This window comes from Anopheles arabiensis, chromosome 3, assembly GCF_016920715.1.
Source record: "Anopheles arabiensis isolate DONGOLA chromosome 3, AaraD3, whole genome shotgun sequence".
Lineage (NCBI taxonomy): Eukaryota > Metazoa > Arthropoda > Insecta > Diptera > Culicidae > Anopheles > Anopheles arabiensis.
In genome coordinates this window covers 17,920,635-17,939,097 of record NC_053518.1, presented here as the reverse complement: position 1 = coordinate 17,939,097, position 18,463 = coordinate 17,920,635, and the positions used below count along the sequence as shown (strand labels likewise).

Sequence of the window (18,463 nt, the reverse complement as noted above, 5' to 3'; positions counted from 1 at the left end):
GATACCCGTATGAGCTTATGATCGTTACATTGACAGAAGATAATTTTAGACGATTGTTTCGTCGATGGAATGATTTGGTCTAAAGTTATCTTTTCACAAGTCGCACATGTTTTTGCTTTTAATTTGCAAATCATATCGAAGTGCGTCGGAAGCGTTGTACAATGACAAAAGGAAGTAGTATTTAATGTAATAATTATCAGCACGACCGATATACAACAAATTCTCTTCTTAACCGATCTAATTTTTTTAAGGAATGTATAAAGGAAAACTGTCTGCAAAGAACAGACCATTAAGAATGAAAGAACAATAGAGCAAAATGAAGATGAAATAGACAATAAGTTTCTACAAAGACATAAGAAGACGAACCAGAAGAAGATGAAGATGAAACAAAACAAGGGAACGAAGAATCAAGATCAACATGAAAAACAACAACATCTAAAAACAATCGATGTGTCAAATTGCACACCCTTATCGGTCGACATACTTGGCAATATTACATTAAATACTAACCATTGTACACTGAAGCTATGCTGCACAGTTTCAGCGAGGGAGGACAGAACTATCCGGTACAGGTACATAACGACAACACGCAAACACACAAGAAAAAAACGTATTTCGCTCGGTCAGATGAAAACCAAATCAATTCAACCAATCGAAAAGGCAATGCAATCGGAAGGGAATGAAAGGAAACAAACATTAATCAAATCAAATTATTGAAAATGCAAAAAAAACTAAAGAAAAGAGGAGCAAGAGAAGAAGAGGACAAACAAAAACAAAACGAAAAAAGGGTGAGTTAAATGAGGGATGCGGTCGCGATGCATGACAAAATTTGATTTTGCAAAACATTTCAGATACCTGTTTCTCGCAAATCTTGATGGGATAGATTTTGGGGTGTTTGATTTTCGCATTTTCGAACAATTTTGCAGTGCTTTTGGGCTTTTCGTTTCTTGTTTTTTTTGGGGCGATGTGGAGCAGCAGATGGTACTTGGTACTGAGCGGGATGAACAACAGATTGGTTTGTATGTTTTTTTTCTTTTCAAATGGGCGTTCTGCTTCCGCGCGGTCGTAGCCAATGAAGCCAATGGTCGTGGCGAACGCGTCCAGAAATGGGGCAAACATGAGACCTACTAGCACAAACATAGAGCAACAGGGTACACATGCCTGGATTGGGAGAGTGACGTTAAATAGGGAAGGAAGGTTCGAGGGATCGTCTAATTATGATGGCAGGAGAGTGACGGGATATGAGACTGTGAGAGCTGCAGTAGGCGACCAATGTCAGCTACCACGTCCTAATTCTGGTGAGTGGTGTGTGCGTGTGTTTTGTGTGCCTGTTTCTACGAGGCAACCCCTGCGCGAGAGTAGCATTTCATCTCATAGATGTACTCCTATATATATACACATAGAAACATATGTACACCAAGTGCGTGGCCGCTACTAAATGCGTCCTCCAGTACGGTCCGTCAGCAGACACTAGACGTCGAAACAGTACACTAAGTGCCCGGTTCAGCTCGGATTCCAATTCAGTTCACATTTCGTTTCGTTTCGCTCATCACACACCATCGTTTCGATCGCAGTAGGCACCGTTTGTGTGGGGCAGTGGGCGGCAATTATTGTCAGTAGTTGGCAGTGTTAGCGGCGACTCCACAATACACTCTACAATAACTATTGCAGTTTAAACTGTCTGTTGGCAGCACTTCGACTAGGACACTCGTCCATCGGACTGGCGGTTCCATACGGTTGGCCAGCGCCCGGCATCATTACGGTGAACGGCGAGCGATTGCTGGACGCGCGGGACGGTGGCCGAGAGCCGCGCGACTGTTCCACCAGCTCCGCACCCTCCCGCACACCCATCAGGCGTGGTACGCTCTTGTTGCTAAATACCCGTGGACAACGCGGCGACCAATGCCCATTGCTGCCCATGCGCGAATCCTTCTTGCCAAGTGCGAGCTGATGCTCCGGCACGGTGCGGAACATCTTCACCATCCCGCAGTCGGACCCAGTGTCCGAGTGGCACCCGTTCGGCTGCATCGAATCACTGCACCACGTGTCGTAGTAGTCGGCGTACGAGGTCGGGTACTCGCTCTTGAACTCCTGCGGCGTTAATGCGGGCGTCGAGTCGACCGTCACCATGTTGTCCTCGGTCGAGCTGATCGTACCGTTCGATTCCAGATCCTCCTGCAGTATCTTCAGGGCGGCGGCGTGCAGCTTCTCCAGCGGCAGATTGCGGAACAGGCGTCCCTTCTTCTTCATCAGCAAACTTTGTACTAGCTCTTCGGCAAGCTTTTCGTTGTGCAGCGTTCCTGATACAGGAGACGCCGACGAGGTAGACGAGGACAGGCTATCGTTGCCGGACGAGGATTGGTGGCTGATCGGGAGCGTTAGACGATCGCGCCTTCCTTCCACTGCGATGCCGTTCTGAATGCTGCCGTTCTCTTCCGACGCTGCCTTACGACCATTCGTGACGGATTGGACCGGCTTAGGACCGGTGGGTTCGTGCATAGGCGCCACGTCCGTTGCGTGCTTGCCATGCTTCTGCTCCCGCTTATTGCCCTTATCTTTACAAGTTTCCTTCTCCTGCTCCTGCTCTTTCTCCTCCTCCTCTTCGTCGCTATCACCGTTGTTACTTTCGTCCTGCAAAAGCTTAAATAACCTGGAATGTGTGGCCGCACGTTGATACCGTGTCATCTTGCGCATCTCCGGGAAGCACTCGGAGTCTGTCTCCACCTCCGAGATGTGTTTGCTCATGTCCGACGTTACGCCGGAGTCGTCCTCCGCTTCGGACTCTTCGCAGAACTGCCGCTGTCGGGACAGTGGCCGCAGTCGGTTACCGATCGTCGGGGTGCTAGCTGTACCGCGCCCGTTCGGCGTTACGACCTCCAGCGAGGGCACTGCCTGCGTCTCGAACAGTGATATCCGCTCCTTCACAGACAGCTTCTTGTCCCGTTCCATCTTGTCGATCATACCTGCCGACGTATCATCCTTTGTGGCATCATTGCTGACGGTAGCAGTGCTACCGCCCATGCCCTGTGCCACTTCCTCTTTGAGCTGCTTTGTAGCTTCGCCCTGTTTTGGCACAGCTTCCCCAACATCTTGCTCCGCTTCCGAGTCTTCCTTCGATGTGTTGGACGTTTCGTACTCTTCACTATCATTATCACTCTCGGAATCGGAACCGTCCTCTTCTTCCGCACTGTGATCTTCAGTCTTACGATCGCTTTGCGCCGTTTTGTTGTTCTGTTGTGCCACGCACGCCTTATTATTATTCTCATCCTTTGCAATACCGCCGCTGGATGCAGCTCCTCGTTCACTACCTACCACTACCTCACTCGCTCGACGTTTGTACAGATCTTTAACCAGTCGTTCGTTCTCCTTCTGCCAGTAGTCCAGCGAGTCCTTACTATTATCTTCCTCCTTCTCTACCTTACCAACATCACCGCTGCTCTCTTTCACTGCTAACGGCAGTGACAGTTCACGTTTTCCAAAGTTCCACATATCCGATGCCTCAGTCGGGCCGTTCTCAGCACTCCAGAAGTCAGTGCTTGCCCCTTCACCGTCCTCTTCTGCATCTTGGCTCCAGACACTCTGTCGATCGACACTAAACTCACGACTACTCCACATATCTCTCGAGTACGATCGTACCGGTCGCTGATAGTCATCTTCATCTCCAATCTGACTCCAAAAGTCTACTTCTTCCTCTTCTTCAGCAGCGTCAGCTGTTTCCGTCTCCTCTTTCACTGACGATTCCTGTTCAGATTGTTTCGCAATATCGCTCGATGAGCTACCCTTAGGTTTTAGTGGTAACGAGACTGACACTGACACCTCAGAATCTTCTTCATAATCAATTTTAAATGGCGTTTTCACGGGCACCTGATCCTTTGCCGCATCTGGACGACTCGAGCTGTCTCGCTCGTTTAATTTCCCCTTGCTCGAAAGTGACGGTATCGTTATGGTAACGGTCACATCGGTATCTGCTTCATTTGACTGCTCCTCAGTTGATGCACTAACCTGAATTTCCTTCTTCTCATCGTTTGCCTTCTCTTCGCCATCCGTTTCCGTTTCTTCTTCCGAGCTTTCTTCACTCTCTTCCTCGGAGTCTTCCTCCTCCTCCGTATCGCTCTCTTCGCCACTATCTTCCTCCTGCGCTTGTTCCGATCGTTTACTTCCGCCAAGTTTCTCCTTCGTGTCGGTAATTTCGCTTTCCCCAACGACTAGCGTTGCAATATCCTCATTGTTGGGTGACTTGCTAAATGACAGCTTCAGCGGTAGACGTACTGAAACTAGCGACTTGTCCACCATGTCCGTATCGTCGAGCCGATCAATATCGTCGTCCGTACGATTACCACTCGGCTGTCCGTTTTCGTCCCTATCATCATCCAACTCGTTAGCCAGTGTGGAGGAACAATCACTGAGTGTGGAGCTGTTGCTACAAACGCTCGTTCGGCGGCTCGCTACCGTTGACTGACCGTATACACTTTCCTCCTCGAAGATCACGCTCAGCTGATGTGGCAAGTGTTCCTCGACCGGTTGTGGATCGCCGTTCTGCCGCTCGTACCCAACCGTTTCTTCGTCTTCACTTTCTTCTTGATCCTCCTCATCATCTTCCTCTTCTTCATCATCCTCCTCTTCCTCTTCTTCCTTCTCTTCCTGTCCCTTTTTTTCGGGTGTTTTCTCCCCGCGAACTGACTCCTTCCCGTCCTTCACACGGCCACTACCGTGCACTGGCGTCCTTGAGCCCATCGTCTTCGACCGCGGCGCACCTTCGTCCTCCGAGTCTGAAGCCTCAGACTGAGACGAAGGCACCGAGGAGGTGCTCTCCTCGTACGTACGGTACCGCTCGTTCAGCGGGCTACAGGGCGAACAGCGCACAGAAGACTTCGCGGAGCCACCGTCCTGGCCGTCGCCGTTGTTAAAATTGTTCAACCGCTCCGACAGCCGCTTCAGGCTGGACTGCGAGCGCACCAACGGAATGGGGCCACCGTAATCGGCCGGTTCGACTCCGCCGAACTCGCTCGGCACATCGCGCAGCTCGCCCAGCTGCTCCTTGATCGCCTGGAGCTCGCTGTCCGAACAGGAGTCGTCCGGCGTTGGCGTGACCACGATACGCGGCGGTGGCGTTGTGATCACGTACGTGTGGATCGCCTCGCTTGGTAGTGGCTCACAGTACGCGGTCTGCGGCTGGCCAAGCTGATAGTACGGGGGCGGTGTGCACGGAGAGCAGGGCTCCGGTGCGTAGTAAAAGTGGTGCGGTGACATGTATCCACCGTAAAAGCCGCCGCCCCGATCGTAATGACCGGGTGGGGGCGGTGGTAAAGGGGGGTAGTAGTACCCGGGGGCATGCGGGGGTGGATGTGGTGGTGGATGATGCGGGGGATAGTACTGGGGGTTAGTGGTGGGATCGTAGTAATGCCAATTGGGATTAGGACAGCAGTAGTAGGGTTGCGGAGGATAGGGATAGGGAGAGTATCGAATGTCTGTGCCACTGCCGTGCGGCAGCTTTACACTAGGGCAGCCCTCACTGTCGGAGGAATTTGGATCGGCTGTTGGAAAAATTGGCAAAATGAAAGAAAGAAAAGAGAGAGAGAAGAGAGAGAGAAAGAGAGACAGAACATTATGATGAATGAATTGTGAATGCATTGAGCAATGCGCTTCGGGACTTTTTTCGGTCTGAATCCAATCCAGGAATAGAATAGTCTATACCTTGCACTGTGATCACGACCCAACACACAACTTCACTGTAGATCTCTTCTTCAGAAATTCAAACACATCACATCAGACTACTTCCCCGAGCAGGACGACTAGTTGGTGCCTGCGGAGACTCGACATTCCATCAAGCCCATACGATCTCGTTCATGGGTACAGTTTTGAGTAGATCATACAAAATGCGGTTGATCTCCAATGGAAATTTCGAGATCTTCGGCATCTGGGACTGCCGCCAAGCACAACAACAGTCGCAATCGTCACTAGTTTCAACACAAGCCTAAATGCTAAATTGATCAATCATCATCGATGGGGTGGATCAGGGGAGGGTGGAAGAGGATCGAGCTGGGTACGGAAGTTCAGAGATCGAAATAAAGAAAAAAAAGGGGGCAAAGGAATCGTCTCTTGCAACATGCCGAAATGTCTCAGTCAAGACCTAACCACGAGCAAGATGAAGAACGAAAATGCACACTCCCGGAAGGACGTGCGCTTGGTTACTGTGTGTAAGTTTTGAGAATTGGTTGAGAAGAGCATGGCGGGGTTCTTTGCAATTTAATGATCAAACAACACCGAATAGAAAGATGGGTCTGGGAGGTGTTTGTTTTGTTTATAGAGAAAAAAAGAGGCCACACCAAGTTAATGAAGTTGAATTAAAGAAAAAAAAATCAGTTATGTCAGATTAAAGTTCCGTGGAGATGGGATTATTCCTATTGAAGATGGCTATGCAGTGTGTGTCGTGCGCGTGTGATCCCTTGATGTGGACCGGAACCGGGCACGAGATTGGACCATATTGGAGTTTGGCAGGGACACACACACACACACTTGCGTTCCAAAGCCTCATATTTTACTCAGTATATGAAAAAGTAGTAAATGTATTGCAAGAACTAGTATCACTTACCTGGTGCGTCCGTCATTGCCTGGAGCATCTTGAACGAGCGGCTCGGGATGGAACCGCCGGTGTACTTCTTTGGTTCCTCCACCTTCTGTTCGCTCGGCGGCACGTACTGCTGCGATTGTTGCGTATCTCCATCTGTAGCAATTCATTGCAAGTGAGATAGTGTTACAGGAGAGACACATATACTGTTGTTTCAAGTAATCTTACCTGAATCGTTGTAGTTTGCTTTGTTGAACATCTGTTGCGCACGATTTCCAGAGCCTGCAGACAAACGGACTTCAATTAGCATTGATACCAAATAACACGAGCAGATGAGTAAATAAGAGTAAACAAAACAGAATAATTTAAATTTAAAACTCCAATAACCAAAAACATATTTACAAAATCAAAATAAAAAGGAATAACAATAAAATATCTACAAACATAAACCTACAATAAACGGTAAACAAAACAAAAAGGAAACACAGAAAACCAAACAACATAAACCAGCTCTACTTAAGCGCACTTGCACAAAAGCTAAACAAAACATTCGCCAATGCGCAACAAATAAACTACAATGTACAAACAAACAAACAAAAACAAGGAGGACATGTCTCATCCGTACCGTTGTTGCTTTGGTTCGCAGCCTGACCACTGTCGGTCATGTTCTGCAGATACCTGAACGCTTTGGACGGTATGGCGGCACCGCGATAGCGTGGATCTTCTTCGTTATGGAGATACACCTCTCCGTCGACTGGTGGAGAGAGGGAGAGCGAGCAAGACACAGGAAAGTGCAACACACAGCCATACACGACACGACGAAATCATAAATGAAAGTACACGAAATGTTATAACATCGCCACAACGTGGTGGTTAGCATCGACGGCACCTCGGGACGCGTGTGCTCCCGCAGTTGTACTTACCTTGATTTTTTACTCTATTCATCAACGCTTTATCTTCGTTGCTAAGCTGTAATCGACGCAGCTGCCCTTCGGCTGCATCTTGCTGTTGAGCGGTCGAGCGACTGTACTGCTGCTTGGCACCGTCGGCTTGATCGCTCTGATTATTAGACTGTTCCTTGGCATTCTTTTCGGCCTCGGCTTCGTCCAGCGTGTCCGTGATTTGCTGCAGCACCCGGAACGAACGCGACTGGTTCGGTGCATTGTTGCCATTCCATGACTGAGCGTTGCTGCTGCTTCGAGGATCGCTGGAAGGAGAGCAAAGAGTGACGGTGTTAGAGACGAACACATTTAAGAATAGTTTGTAAAATGAACGATCAGTAACGTAATTGAAGTAATTATCCAGGCGCAAACGAGCGATAGTATAACGCAACAAACAAAAATATAATTAACGAAAACCTTTTCAACATTGATTTAGAAAAAACGAGAGCGAAACAAACAATTAAGAACGTTTAACGACGTTTAATGTGTTCTTAAAGCCTTCAGAGATTATCTCCTTGACTATGGATACGATTGACATACTATTTTAATTTTCTGTCTTGAACTTTATGATCTACAAATTAAGACATCACGTCACAATTAATGGACCTAGTTGTATCACTTATGGAACGTATCCTTACAATGAGTCTTCTGATACTAGAATACGATGATCATGACTCTTCAACATTGTTTAATATTTTATCTATTGTGATTCAAAACTGTTCAAAGAACCACAAATATTTCAAAAAACTGAAAAATGAGCATTATTGGACTTATCATTTGTAATGATTCTCCGATGACACATAAAGAATCTTCTCAAAATAATCACAAAGATCTACATCGAAACAATCGTCGATTGTAAACAGCTCAGTACGGAGACGAAGTGTCTGGTCAAATTAAAATCATTAAATAACCGACGAAACAGTAAAAACAAAACACACAATGCACATTTGCATATAAATAAAACACTTCCCCACGGGTGAGAGGTTAGGTAACAGGTTTAATGGCGTCTATTTCCCATCCTTTCTGAGTGACCACCATGTGCCGTCATTTGATATGGTTGGCGGGTTTTTCCGTCGTTTTTCATCTGTATTTCCCAGTGGTTTTAGCGCTGCCTCCAATTATATAATGTTTGAGCAGCTGGGAGACAACATTGACTGTGAGATGTTATTACGATGAGGGTCAGACGAATGAAATTGGTCAAATAAATAAAGACTCAATGTGATTACACCGTTTTTGAGCTCTGGTTTTGTGATAAACAGTAAAAAACTTTGTATTAGCCCAAGGACTAAGGCCAAACGTAACACATTCAATGTAACAATTCCTCCATGCCAACTGGAACTGTTTGAGCCATGCTTCTTAGCGCATGCAACAAGTAAATCCGAAATATTACAAAACACACAACAGGAAACACAATCGAGCGAAAACAAAAATGGAACAATGTTTAAAACGAAAACAATAAACCAAACCAGCATAGCAAAGATGAAGGGGGAAACAGTTTTGCAGAACTGTGAAAAAGGTGTGTTTTTTTCTGCAAAACGGATTTAGAAACAAGTAACGATGTTTCACACGCGCTTTGCAAAACGTTTGCACCGCGTATGCAGCCGGTGCCGCAGCCGCTGCCACCGTCACGTAAAATTGCGAAAATTGCAAACACACACGCTTTATGACGGCCAACATTGGCGGGCGCGCTTCTTTGCCATGCATTCGAATCACGCTGGTGCGTGCCGTGCTCCTGTACCTGAGTCTATTTTTAAGAAAGCGAAGCTTAGCCTCTAGCGGGATATCGTGAATGACGTAGCTACGATCGCCACTGCATCGCACCATTGAGCAGCATCACGCCCGAACAGCACGCGGAGGGGGGGAGGGGAGGAGCGGAGGGCGGTTTTTGGTAGACGAAGGGCAGCACTCGGATTAGGGGTCGTTTTATTGAGAGGTTTTTGGTGGTGGTGGTGGTGGTTGTTGTGGCCGTTGTTGTTGCGCATTTGCCGGTGCAGTGAGCAGAAGTTTATGCGTACGGCATACGGCAGGATACAAAATCATACGCAAATACACACGCAAGAAATATTCACATTTTGGGGAATAGAAATTTGCACACGCCGTAGAAAAAAAACAAAAGGAAAAGAAAGACAAGAAAGAAGAGGAATCAAAAGACTTATTTTAGTAGTAGAAGAGAGCGAGAAAGAGAGAGATAGAGCGCAATTTGCATAAAACACGCTTGCCGTTGGTTATTTAGAATTTGCCAGTATGTTCCCTGCAACACGACCGCTACTAGGAGGAAGTGTGCCGGCTAATTACCTTTGAATGATGGCCGGCGTATTGGACAGTGGTCCGCGGACAGTGGTGTGGTCGCTACCGCTCTCCACCTTGATCGGTACGATGCGCACATTTGTCACCTGCTGGCCCTGCTGGGTCGGTGTGGACTGCTGCATGCGCTGCTGCTGGGCCTGCGGATGCATCGGATGATGCATCGGTGGCGTTTGTGGTGGCGCATAGTGCTGGTGGTGCTGGTAGTGCGGATGGGGCTGCCCGGTCGGCGTCGGCGGGTAGCTGATGTTGTTGTAGCCTTGGTTCACGAAATGGTTCGGATTGGTAAACATGGCGGTTGGTGTTGTGAATCCTGCGTGAAAATCGGAATCAAAAGGGGCAGAGTTAGCGTACGAGTAGGAGAGCGAGAAGGCGAATCAATCGTCACTGTCGTTACCACTGTGCGGGGTCGCAAATCCGACCGCGATCGGGGACTGCATGCTGCTCTGCGCGCTGGCCGGACCGTACTGAGCGCTGGGGCTGTAGTAGGGCGGCGGTGCAAACGTCGGAGCAGTGACGGGCGCCTGTACCGGAGACTTTTCGATCTGTATCGGTATGATACGTTCCTGCGGGGAAGAAGAACAAAGAAGGTTCATAGAATAAATCGTGTTCTAGAAGTACTTTGTATGAGAGTTTAAGTGATGTAATGGTAATTTGGTAGACTTCTTGAAGACCAAATGTAATTCGAATCATATCTAGATCATCCTTCAGATGCTGACTTACATCTAATAGAAGATGCTGCCACTGAGAGCTATACAGTTTTACTCAATTTAACGTAATACAGACACACACATAGTTATATATTCATCCGGTCGAAATTTAACTTCTTCTTCTATTTGGCATAAACGTACTAGGGGGTCATGTAAGTGTATACAGGCTTTCGAGCCTGTATTCATTACCAAAAAGCCGAAGAGTCGATTCTTGCTACGGTTCATAAGAGATTTGAGCCCATGATGGCCATGTTATTAAGTCGTGCGGGTTGACGACTGTACAATGGAACCGAACAAATTTAGCTATGAAGGACGGAGTTGGAGCTGTCTGGAGTCGGAGTTCCCGATTCCGACCGACGCTGACTCCGAATGACTCCAACTCCGATTCTAACTTCGACCTCCGACAACTCTGGGCAGCTCCGGGTAATGGAGGTCGGTCCTACATTCCGGAGTAAGTTCCGAAATCGTTGGTTTCAGATCGGAATTGACTACGGATGTTTGCCAATTGTACCCATCACTACCCTTATTGCGTCTATCTCTCCAGGTTTCCCATTTGTGTAATATTCTTGTTCAAAACAGGAATACAGTGGTTTACAGGAGTTCTCATAGCTGTGGGACACTTTATTGACTCCTTCTTACGTGAAAAGAACTTTTTGTGATGGGAATTGTTCTATGTAGCACCCTTGTTGGACAAATGCAATAGGAATTTCCCAGGAGCCTGTCCATGAAGGGTGCCATTGAGTTCAATTTCCATCATATGTCATATGATATATGACATTTCATAAGTTCACTTCCCATAAGAAAGAGTCAAGGAAGCGTCTCACAACCATGAATCAGGTTGAAGTCTTAGCCAGTTCCTTTTGCAAGTGGTATTGCCCACTCTTTCATTGACTCCATGAAACTGGTATTTGGGTGGATATTCCCATGCAGTATGCAAGGATGGACAAGACTAAAATTTATCCAAAATCCTTGAAAGGGGTCCAATATGATCAAATCGCATGTTTCGTAATTCAAGGACCGCTCTTGTGCATATTGTCACTCTTTCCCTAACAGCTTTATTGCAATTTTCCCTAAATCGAAGATCTTCACCTACCTTTTGCGTTCCTGCCGGCGACTGAGTGGAGTACACGGGTTGTGCCTGCGCGTACACTGGTGCTTGCTGTGGATAGCCACGGTTCACGGGCATGGTAACCGTGCTGGACACGGTACCCGCTGCTGGGAGGCCCCCGGTGGCCCGACCCGCTTGCTGCTGCTGCTGCTGCGCCGACGCCGTACCAGTCTGCTGGTGCTGGACCGGGTTGGACACATCGGCCGCCGGTGCTGCCGAGCGGTTGCTGTTCGGTGTGAGCGGTTGCGACGGTACGGCCTGCCTAGCCGACACCGCGGTCGGTGCTGTGACGATAGAATCAACCGGTTTACTAATGGCGGCGACACTCTCCTTCGCGACACTGGGCGCCCGCGGCGACCCGGATGTAGATGAGGCCGGTGGTTTCGATGACTGCTCCTGTTCGACCGACTGTTCCGGTGACTGTGTGGCGTTCGTGTTGGTGGTCGAGTCCTGCTCGTCCTTGTGCACCCATTCGGGCTGCTCCTTGAGGCTATTGTGCCGGGACGACATCCATGGCGGACTCGCTTGGGTTAAGAGACTTTGCTTACTATTGGCAAACACCTCGTGTATGGGCGGTATGTAGAGCGAGCCGAGGGCCTGTGCCGCCGGCCGCTGCGTGCTAGTCGGTTTGGCCGATGATGGGGACTGATTGGGGGTGCCGGGGGATGAGGCGGATGACACGGATGGGGACACACCGGACGACTGAGCTGTGTCTTTGTGTGACGATGATGAGGATGATGCATGTGGTGGTGGTGGCGGCGGTGGAGGCGCAGCTGCGGCTTTGACGCCTGCCGTCTGTTCCTTGCCAGCGCTGCCGCCCCCCGGCTGGTGTAGTGGTGTTGGTGTGGTACTGCCACTGTACTGATTGCTCGTGGACACAGGCGAAAGGGATGGTTTGGGGCGAACGGGTGGTGGTGGTGGCGAGTCTTTGGTGGCGGGCGGATGGGCGGACACTTTGGTCGGGGTGATCGGTGGTGGAAGGTTGGCCGGCACCGGACTCTGCCCGTACACGGGCGGCGTTTTGATCGACGATGAGCCGCGCGACCCGCTCTCGTGCGGTACAGTTAGATTGGATGGGCTGGGTGAGCGGTGGTGGTGCTGTGCCAATGGGTGGTCCCCGCGGACCGTGAGCTCGTCGGTGCGATTGAATGTGTTTTTAGCAACTGGAATGATAGCGATTGTACAAAATGGCGCAACCAAAGAATGGTGCAACAAAAAACAAACCGGTTAGTAACAAAAACACTCAAAGTGATGCTTTCTACTTGGAGAAGGAAAAGTTGAAGATCATGAGCGAGGATCGCGTGCCGTTTACCTTCGTCGTCCAGATCTCGGTTGGTGTAGCTGTAGCTGGGTGGAACGGGCCGTGGAATCTGTTGCGGCCGCTCGTCATGCTGCTTCTCCCGCCGGTACTCCTCGATCCAGAAGTCATTCTTCGGCTGCGGTCGGGGCGCTTTGCGCAACGCGGCCATCGGGTTCGGGGGGATCTTTATTTCCGGCCGCATGCCCATCGGCGGCGGCTCGAAGCTCTGTGGTCGGGGGGATTTGCGAGCGTCCGAGCTGCTGGCGGTGGGCTGGGCCGGACCGGGCGGCGGTGGTGGTGGCGGGATCGATCGATTGCCACCGTTCGATGGCAGTACGCGGCCCGCGGTTGGCGGTGGCGGTGGCGGTGGTGCCGGTGGTCCTGTAGGAAATACCTGGAACGGCATACCCATGGCCGCCGCACCGAGCGTTGCCGCCGGTGAGACGGAGCTGGTGTTGCCGTTGCTGCTGCTAGTGCCATTGCTGCTGTAGCTGGAGCCATTGTTCTGTGGGAAGGCGGACGCATTACATGATTATTCTGCAGACATTCCGCAGACGACCATCCATTACCTGTGCCAATGGCGACACTTTGGCCTGGCCGGTGACACCTTCCGAGTTGGCGTTGCGCGATATCCGCTTCGCCATGCGGGGCGATTTGATCTGGGACAGATCGATGCCGCCCGGTGTGTAGGTGAACGGTTGCTTGTCCCGCCGCATCATCGCATTCTGTACGCAGGCCGGCGGTTCCGCCGGCAGCTGTGCCTGTATCCGGCGGGCCGAGTTGCCGATCGTCGACTGCGGGGGTCCACCGTAGCTGTTTCAATGAAAAAAAAATAAAAAGAAAACAGTAGAAAATAATGTTTTAAAAAATGGCAAGCACACGCATTTGAAAAAAAGGGAAGATGAGATCAACATAAACAGCGGTTCGTTTATTTATACGCCGCATGTGCGCGCTGTGCCACAAACGCATAAACCAACACAGCAACGCGAAAACGCCTCCTGGCATCGCGGCGTTCGATCTGTTTTCGGGCAGTGTGGATTTTTGAAAATTCTCAGAAAATGAATGGAAAAACAGATACTTTGCATTGACCCATTTTGCACGGCCAGGAGGGTTTTCTTTTGGACAGAAATTTAAGGATGAAAAATGGAACATCAGCCATTCGTGTTGGTCAGCGCTGGTGGAACAGGGCGCTATTTATAAATCTAACAAAGACGAGCAATGAGTTGTGTGGAAATTGCGGTGTGTGTTTGAGCAGTTTTGGAGTCACTTGTCATTAGAAATAGAGCTCTGTTGATTAATACACAGTGAAGTCTCTGTTTTGTACAGTATCTTCAACAAGTATTGCATCATTCTACATACAGTTTTGTCGCTTTTGTTGATTAATTCAATTACTAATCACACATTTTTCGAAAACCTGTATAGGCCAGCGTGTCCGCGTAGGACGTTACGCCAAATAGTAGAAGAAAACACAGAAATCGCATGATGACTACAGGAACTATTCGGAAATGAATCAATAACTAAAATGAGGGTACTTATTTTGATGTAATCTTAAGCAAATAATATTTGAAGCGCCAAAACAAACGCTATTTCGTTTAGAGTCCCTAGAGAGATCTTCGTATCAAATCGACTCGATATCGAACCTCAATATCTAAGAATATCTCTCCAAGCTACAGATTCATTCGAGACTCTCCTTAGAGAGCCTTCACTGTGTTGAATAATTAACGTTAAAATCTAACAACACATACAAAATCAATTTAAAATTACCCTAATTTATGTTCATTCAAATCTGGACCCCAAACCATCTGGTGTACATTAAAATTTGACCCAATTTTCACGCTTTCAGACCACACATTAACAGTGTTCTACCGCCCGTTTTCGTACGGCCCTGCTGCTGTTTTGTGGTAGGCGTAAAGTTTAGTCGCTCCCTCAAATCGACCCGCTGACATGTTTATTCTGGTGTTGTTGAACTTCATGCCGACACTTTGTGTACTGTAGCCGGGCGGACACATACACCGTAAAAGATTGCATTAATTTTTGTCACCCAGGTTTTGTACAGACCTCCGTTTGGGACAAAAAACCAACAAAAAAAACCCTCCGCCACGATCATCCATCATAGCCAGTTGCAAAGCACCCACGACCCGTCTTTCGCCCGGGTGCGGATCGGCGTTACCTTGTAGCTATCATCGACTCGATCGCAACAATTAGGTTAAGTGGTTCCGCGATGCGCGTGCGGTGCGTGACCGAACAGAAATATCGGTCATCGGTGTTGCGTCGGTGCGAAAACGAACAAAAAAAAAATCCGACATTTGCACGTCCATCTGGGATTTTGGGTGTCGGGCGGGCGAGGATGGTTTACGTTTTTGTGTTTTACGCAAAGGAACACAAACCTACTCAAATGTCCTCCCGACCAGAATGTTGGTAGGTCATTCTGACACTGTATGACACTGCATCGCTGTCAACTTGCCGCCGGATCTTCCTTCTGAGCGGAACCTGCCTGACACTAGCGGAACACCACTCAACACGTGCTAGAAGAGGGCGCCCTTCCTACTCAAATTACTGAACCGACATTCACACCGGGGCGCCATTAGTCTGCCGCTCGGGATGAAAGCAACACAAAAATAGCCATTTTCTTGTAGTGCAATTTTGCGCCTGACCCGAACAACCATTTCCGAGTTGCTTCAGGAGCCGAGTGGGTCGGACCGCTCGAGTGCATCTGCGTATGGTGCGATAATTTTGATTTCTATTTATGCATTTTTTGTTTTTGTTTCTTGTCACTTTAGCACGTCACACCACCTCCCGACGTCAGGAAATGTTAGAAAAAGTCGGAAGAAGCGTAACAAAAGTAGGATAGGCTTTTATCGTTGGTAGCTTCGCGACGGTATGTCTCGGCACCTTGTGAACGCGACAAGGGTAATGCAGCGCGGATCACATGCCCCGTTTGAACTGGTTCGTAATTTATGATGCACTAAAACGTGGCGAAAAGTATTCGCTTACCGTGGGGAAGATCTTCCTGATTGCATCCCTGCCCCGTCGACGGGGAATGTCCCGTTGTCGTGGAGCGGGGGGAGGGGAGAATTTATCGCATCATGCTAAAATTAAGCTAACGATTGTATCGTTCCGAGTAGTCTTTTTATGTATTTTTTGCGTACTCTACGTATTATACGTTAATGCATTTCACTTTGTTGAATGAAATTGCATTGGAGACTTGGGAGAATCAAGTTGGCATGTCCCAGCGGGATCGAGTATAATTGGGTTAATTGGCTTTCGCTCTTGAAACAGCGAAATTACTTAGCTTTATTGAAACCACAAGTACCGATGGAGCGTTGGCGAGATAAAAAGTGAGCGCCATTTGTCATTTAGCCTTTTTATTAGGACAGTAATTTGCATGGAGTGTTAAATGATCTCATAAAAATGCACTTTGCGATTTTAATGTTAAGTTTAATAGTGTAAAAATAAGAAATGTAAAATGACATGATTAGAAAACGCCACCGAAGGAACTACGATTTAATTTTAAAACAATTCGTTGTGCTTGTTGTTGTTGATCCTGATATGCAAGTAATTCAATTATTATAGGTCACGTAAAGCTGAACTTTTAAGCGTGTTTGTTATGTATTGTAAGGTGTAAAAAGAATAAATTTTAAGTAATACCCAATGGTGTACCGTAATGTATAGCAAACTGAAGCTTTTTCAGTAAATTTACATTCCAATCACATCATTTCTTCAATCACTACTGTACAATAATTTGAAAATAACTATATCGTTCATTCTAAAAATTTCATTTGACTTGTTGCTTGTTGTAACATTACATATCGGTTGATGTTTTATACATCATATGCCACTGAAAACTTTGCAAAAAACGCTATTTTAGCGCCATCTAGGTCCTAAGTCATCTCTAAATATTGATCTATTGGACTAGCCATCATGTGGCTTTTCTTGGTATCGACTTCTTCTTTGGAGTGTTTATCGTACTACCAACACATCCTAGGCTACTTATTCACATCTAAATACTATTTAATTCTTAAATCCTCGTAAAATATGATATGAAATTTGAACGAAACGTATAAAAAGAAAATAAATATTTATAACAACTCCAAGCTGGATTACGATAGTCGTTATTTGTTTATTTGTTTATTTGTAAATGTTAAGTGATTGGCCATCATTGGCCTTATCACTGATCTTATAAACTAAACTTATAATAACATAAAGCATGTAAAGCATGTAAACATAAAGCAAGGTACAATGTAACATCAGCACAAAATAAATAACACAGAGTATCACAGCAAGAAAAACAGGTTAACTTAGGGAATTCCAGTCAAAAGAGTCATAATGTGCATTAAATCTAATAGCCATCGCAGTCAAAGGTTCATTATCGCTATATGCACGTCTAGTTTGGTCAACTCTTAGTAGCCTAAAGTTTCTTAAAATACGAGCAGGTACGTGGAAATTAACTCTAGCTAAAAGGTCCGGTGAATCTATCTCTCCTAGGATGATTTTTTCATAAACAAGATTTGCGCCGTTTCGCGACGAGTAGCGAGAGACTCGAGTCCAAAAATTAAACACCGGGCATGATAACTAGGTCTCGCTGCTACGTTACGCCAGGGTGTGAACCGTAAGACCAAACGGGTGAATTTTTTCTGCACTGACTCAATCTTATTCGACCATAACGACGACGATGGGCACCAAACTACTGAGGAGTATTCTAAGATGGATGTAGATGTACAAACTCTCTACCAATGTTAAAAATAAATCTTGCCTTCTTTTTATTCAAAAGGAACGGCTAGGCTGCATTCAAATGGAATGCCACTTAGTAAGTCGTGATCATTCATTCATTTTATTATTTAACAACAGCTCAGGCTTCATACGGCTTCCATCAATTGCAGATAAAAAGATAAAATAAAGAAATTTATTACCGTCCAATACCAATAGGAAATGCATCATTAACTGTCTTTTCAATATTTGGTCAATAAAATGGAAAGTATACGTTAGACCCAAAGCAAAAGCATGTTGTGTATGCTAAACCTTCAATTATTAGGCCTCACTAAAAGATGTTTAATGAAATAAGACTGAAGCCGTAGTTCTGTTGATTTCAATGAAACCAATCAATGTGTAACTAACTACAACCATAACTAAATCATCCTCTCCGCAAATTATTGCAAGATTATATGGAATTTTTGAAAAAAATATATATTCAACGTGCTATCTTAACTGAAGAAATTTATTTATATAAAAAAAAATCATCAAACAAATCATTTCCTCTTTCTACAGACTGGTACAGACATTCAAAATATACACCTACATACACACATACACATGTTCACCACACATTTACTGGAGCGTAAATAACACAGCGCAAGCATTCTAACGATCGTGGGTCGACCATCATCATCAACATCATCATCAGGTGCCAGCAGGAAAACAGTTCTATTTAAGTAACCGCGAGCTGGGCAAAACAACAACGTCCACCAAACAAACCAAAACTAACACACACCCCAACGCGCGCTTCGAACTTTCCACGAGTTCAAGTTCATTTTC

General features: G+C 47.0%; 1 protein-coding gene across 10 annotated transcripts in view; it reads right to left on the bottom strand.

Moving 5' to 3' along the window:
• The window catches only part of LOC120905099, a 35,770-nt gene that overhangs the window by 4,213 nt on the left and 13,094 nt on the right, over nucleotides 1–18,463 (bottom strand). For 7 of the 10 annotated variants that reach the window (XM_040315806.1, XM_040315807.1, XM_040315808.1 and 4 more), the window contains exons 2-12: nucleotides 13,501–13,744; nucleotides 12,944–13,436; nucleotides 11,617–12,794; nucleotides 10,211–10,379; nucleotides 9,805–10,126; nucleotides 9,248–9,319; nucleotides 7,492–7,775; nucleotides 7,194–7,322; nucleotides 6,797–6,850; nucleotides 6,593–6,724; nucleotides 856–5,534 (exon numbers count right to left, since the gene is read on the bottom strand). In XM_040315806.1, the coding sequence (XP_040171740.1) occupies nucleotides 1,663–5,534; nucleotides 6,593–6,724; nucleotides 6,797–6,850; nucleotides 7,194–7,322; nucleotides 7,492–7,775; nucleotides 9,248–9,319; nucleotides 9,805–10,126; nucleotides 10,211–10,379; nucleotides 11,617–12,794; nucleotides 12,944–13,436; nucleotides 13,501–13,744 (6,949 nt within the window). In that variant the 3' untranslated portion in view covers nucleotides 856–1,662. The remainder of the gene's footprint in view (nucleotides 1–855; nucleotides 5,535–6,592; nucleotides 6,725–6,796; nucleotides 6,851–7,193; nucleotides 7,323–7,491; nucleotides 7,776–9,247; nucleotides 9,320–9,804; nucleotides 10,127–10,210; nucleotides 10,380–11,616; nucleotides 12,795–12,943; nucleotides 13,437–13,500; nucleotides 13,745–18,463) is intronic. The other 3 variants (XM_040315809.1, XM_040315805.1, XM_040315804.1) reach the window with 3 other exon arrangements.